This window comes from Pinus tabuliformis, chromosome X (assembly GCF_031772625.1).
Source record: "Pinus tabuliformis cultivar Carrire ecotype Pingquan chromosome X, CPIR1, whole genome shotgun sequence".
Classification (NCBI taxonomy): domain Eukaryota; kingdom Viridiplantae; phylum Streptophyta; class Pinopsida; order Pinales; family Pinaceae; genus Pinus; species Pinus tabuliformis.
Genome location: NC_142308.1, coordinates 329421340 through 329426331, shown reverse-complemented (window position 1 = coordinate 329426331; position 4992 = coordinate 329421340). Strand labels below are relative to the sequence as shown.

Here is a 4992-nt window from a genome sequence, read left to right as displayed (position 1 = left end):
TAACAGATAAATCAAAATGCCATAAAGCCAAAATATTTACCTCACTACCCCTGTTAAGAAGCAACATGATAAACAGCAAATGAATATGAATATGACTACAAAACAGCACATTTTCAATAGTATTGCTGTAAAGGTGAATTTCAAAAGCTTTCTAACAATCAGCTATATCCGATATTTCCATACAAACCAATACTGTAACATTGAAATTATTTTGCTTGTTTATCAAGTAAAACTTAGCACAAACAGCCCAGAAGTCAGACTATGTATGCAGAGAATCTCTACGTATCACAACTATTTGTAATTAAAAAGCAATTAAATGTTATTATTCAAAACTAATGGGGTAAATTGAATGGCCACAAAATATACTGCATTGCATTTAATCTGGTCTGGAAAATTGATGTCAAAAAAAGTAGAACCTCAAAGCTGCACTTAAAAATGCAAAATAAAACCCTTTTCGTTCAGAAGTAAAACAATGGTAGCTCCTAAGTTTTCCCAACAAAGTTTCCGATAATAATCAGAGTAAGCTAACAAATTCTGACCATAAAAACTATCGAGTTTTCTAATGAACAAAACTTATGCTGCAGCAGTTGCAGCTGCATTGCGTTTCCTGGCCTCTTCAATGATGGACAGCTTGACACCTTTACCCTTGGGTAAAGAAACCCAAGGCTTTGTGCCTTTTCCAATGGTGAACACATTACCCTGTCGGGTGGCAAATTCCTGCCCAGCAGCATCTTGCACATGAATAATCTCAAAGCTACCCTTATGCTTTTCTCTGTGCTTAATGGTTCCAACACGACCTCTGTTACGGCCTCCAGTAACCATTACAACATTACCAACATCAAACTTGATGAACTCCTTGATTTTGCCTGTCTCTAGATCAATCTTGATTGTATCATTGGCCTTGACCAATGGATCTGGGTACCTAATTGTGCGTCCATCATAGGTGTTGAGGTAAGGGATACCCTTATCTCCAAATTGTACAGAACGAACCTTGCAAAGTTTATACTGAAAAAGAAAGATGGAAACCATTAGTAACTTTTGAAAAGTGTGACATTTACTCCAAAAAAATTCTAAGAGTTCTAAAACTTTCAACAAAATTTTCCCTGTTCAACCTTACAACTGGTCCTAATCCTGAAACTTAAACCTAATGATTGTTGTCACATATTTTGGAAGATCAAACCAAAAATATGATACTGGTACCTTTGCTTCTTCATCTTTGATTGAATGCAAGCGGAAACGACCTTTTGCATCATAAAGAAGCCTAAAATTCTCATTTGTTTTTGCAATCGACAGGACATCTGGAGGGCAAAACAGCCAATAGTGAACAAAGTCTTACTTCCATATAAAGAAAGGAGAAAAACATCTTTTATACTAGTGAAAATAATGAATTGCGTACTCAAGTCTACATGCTCAGGCCACTAAAGCACTTACCCATAAACCCTGCAGGATAGCATTTGTCTGTCCTCACTTTTCCATCAACAGAAATAAGTCTTTGCATTACAATGGCTATGACTTCACGGTATGTTAGGGCATACTTCAGCCTGTTCCTAAGAAGAACCACAAGAGGCAGGCATTCCCTGCCCTTGTGAGGACCAGGAGATGGTTTTGGTGCCTGCAGAAATAAGCCAGACCCAAGTAAGAAGAAAATTATGTTGTAATTTTGCTGCGAAGAATGACCAAATAATTAACCATTCCTTGAATATGATTGCATTAACAACTATTACTTAATTTAAAATTTTCTATGATATTTAACTTACAAAAGCACCACCAAGTTTGTCAAGCATCCAATGCCTGGGAGCATTGAGCCTCTTTAAATGTTTCTTCAATCCACGCGCCTGAAATTGAAGTCATAGAAACATAGAAAGTATTAGAGAGATCAGCAAAACCAAACCAGAGTTCTTGTCGCAGTTAAAAAGTATATATACAAAAATACATCATCTACAGCTTCATAACCTTGAACACAAATTAGGCTAAAAATTGCAAAATATAACAAGGTAATATTAGGATGGCATTCATGTAAAATATAGACCAGTCACCATTCTATATAAACCAGATGAAGGTAAAACCTTCATGTATATAAACCAATGAAGGTAAAACCTTCATGTATTATAAAATTTCGAGTCATTGATTTCTCAAAAGCTTGGAGATATTTTGAGGAAGAAAAGCCAAGGCCTCCCGGCCCCCGGGTATATGTGGATCTGGCAGCATACCATACAATGTATACAAACCAGCACATTTCCTTCAAAGAAGCATTTGAATTTTGGACATGGAACAAATTGAAATAACAGAGATGAGATGTGTGCTACATGGTTATTCTTAAAAATTGCAGTGAACAGGAATATCGAGTCCTCTGATATTGGGCAACTCAAAGCTATTAATAGAATGGGCAAATTGAACTAATAATCTGCGTAAGTCGACTCTTATCTCTGTAGTGGAATAAGTCAGAGAACAAAGAAAAAGATTTGAAGATGTATTATTTCAACATGTATACATAAGGCTAAATGAGACAGCTGATAAGTTTTCTAAAGAAGCTCTAGGATTCCAATGAAGCAAACTTGTGATAATAGAAACAGACGAGAGTGGATCTCCGCCTAAGAGATTATATCTCTCTATTTCGAAGCAGCATTGTGTTTCTTTGTTTTTAGTAGAATCTGATCTTTACACGTGAGATTTCAAGGGTTCAACTATTGTCAAAAAAAAGAACAGGCAAGGATATCCTGTCTACCTTTAATTCTGGGAAAAAGTTCATTTGGAGTTTATAGAATCTGCGGACCTTGGCAGGCTCTTAACAAAAAGTGATGCGCTATTCACAGGTAAAAGAGCCGTGTTGTGGCAAGTGCTTCATTTTTATCACGGCTTGTGGATGAAGGTTCACTTCCGCAAGTTAAATTTGTCATGCATTAATGACTTTACATGAACATCCTGCATGCAGCTCACCAGCATATTGATATATTTTCTACGCAATTATACTTAAAAGTTTTCATCCGTGATAGTGAAGAAAATGGTTCCCTGTTATATGGCTACAGTATGAAGCCACCAGCACTTTCTTTCTATGTCTTCATTTCAGTCCATGTATTGACCAATATTTCCCGGATTTCTCTCCAGATTAAACTTCTGAAGGAATTGCTTTCCTTCATTACTTCCATTTTTTATTTAACATCACCACAGTTTGCATGGACTCTCTAAGATTTTAGCATATCGAACAAAGGAACACCAAAATCCTACTTTGAAGTGCTTACAACCTCTTATCACATATTTGGAAGGAAATGCTGATAGTACAGGGTTGAGATCGTCAGTGGAGAAACCCATGGATGCATTTGATCCTGTTGCTACAGCAACACTACATGGATATTCTGTTTCAAAAATGGAGATAGTAACCCATCCACTGAGCTCATTTTTGAGTGAGTTCCAGTTTCTATTGTAAAACATGCGATAGACTTTCTCGAAAATGTCAGAGAGTGAAGAGTGGGGTTCCATGGAAGAAGATGTTGTGATAGACTTTATCGATGATGTAAGAGAGGGAAAAAGTCGGTTTCCATGGAAGAAGATGTTGTAACTATTTATTATGAAGAATTTAGAAACGTGACAATACATGACACTCCATATTCAGACTCTGAAATTAGGAAATGCTGAACTGAGTAAAACTTCTCGAACTGATTCATCTAATCATAGTGGATGGGTTCTCTGGCTTCACTCGTAAATCTCTGGATTTTCAAAAGAAAACATTCCCCGTAGGTTTTATGAAAGAATTAAATAACGAATTAGCAACACATACAAAAAATTCCAATAGCTTTAGTTAGTGATCTGAAGTATGGTAATTTTACACAAGTATTCTTGTAGGACGATAAAACTGAATATTTTATGTCTGTGGGCAGAGACTAGTATTAGAGATTTAGTTTGGTTGTATGGCATTTGTAGCGAAGATCCATGTCGGATATTGTATTAACAGTTCTCATTTGATAGTAGATAGAGCCTAGCTTTTTTCTCTAAAGGCTGTCACTTTGTCATCTGGATTGCACAGCAGCATTTTCCGGAATATTCGTTTCGGCAGCTTCTCGTTCGCAAGTGTTGTTGAGAACAAGATTCAGCATATGTTGAAAATTGGAGAGACGAAGATTAATATAGGGGGGTTCTTCTGATATCACTTCCGAAGTGAGTAATGTTCCAAGAGCAGTTGTTGGACATTCCGGAGACCATCGACAAAGGAAATACATGGCCTGACACCAATATCAATGCACGCCTCTTGCAGGGCTGCAGCGATAGAGAGGCTTTTGAAGAAGGTAAGACTACGACTTGTAAACCCCATTTACAGATTCACGAACCGTATTAAAATAAAACCCCGTTCATAGCACAACGAACCATAGAAAAATAAAACCGCATCCACAGATCCACAAACCGCAGAAAAATAAAGCTACAATGAGATACATACAACGAAAAGAAAAGCAAAGGCCATGGAATACTAACCATGATGTCTCTGCTATCCGCTCAGTATGAGGTGGAGGAGAAATCCTTGATCCCCGCCAGACGCCTGCAAACCTAATAGCACCAAGAAGGCGTCAAAGTTCAAACACGGGCTTAAAAAACCCTAAAAACCCTAATGCTTCTTTGAAAACCCTATACCTTTGACCCAACCCTGGTTGCTCTTCTAACTCTAAACCTAACCCTAGCATTTTCCTTGCGACCATACGTCTAACACTTCTAATTGGTTTTTTTCCCAATATATTTATCTAAAATTTTGGGGAATGGTTACAAAGTCAATGATTTTTTTTTATTTTTATTTTTTTCATATTTTCCATTTTTCCTAGTTTCAGAGAAATTGTTAAGAAAATATTTATATTTTTGAGATATATAGTATAGTTTATAAATGAATTTTGGAGGAATGTAATAGTTTATATATGATTTGGGTTTTTTATTATATTTTTTCAACATACTTGTCTAATGTCTAATATTTGATTAAAAATTTAAAGTAATTGTTGTTTAAAAGATAATTGT

General features: G+C 36.2%; 1 protein-coding gene across 1 annotated transcript; it reads right to left on the bottom strand.

The window, feature by feature from the left end:
• Positions 1-341: 341 nt before the first annotated feature.
• LOC149139792 (small ribosomal subunit protein eS4x-like) lies at positions 342-4623 on the bottom strand. Its single transcript, XM_089452895.1, has 5 exons — positions 4465-4623; positions 1758-1835; positions 1432-1612; positions 1201-1298; positions 342-1005 (listed from the first exon to the last, which is right to left on the bottom strand). The coding sequence occupies exons 1-5, from the start codon at positions 4465-4467 to the stop codon at positions 574-576; spliced, it is 792 nt and encodes a 263-aa protein (XP_089309021.1). The 5' UTR covers positions 4468-4623; the 3' UTR covers positions 342-573.
• Between the last annotated feature and the right edge of the window lie 369 nt (positions 4624-4992).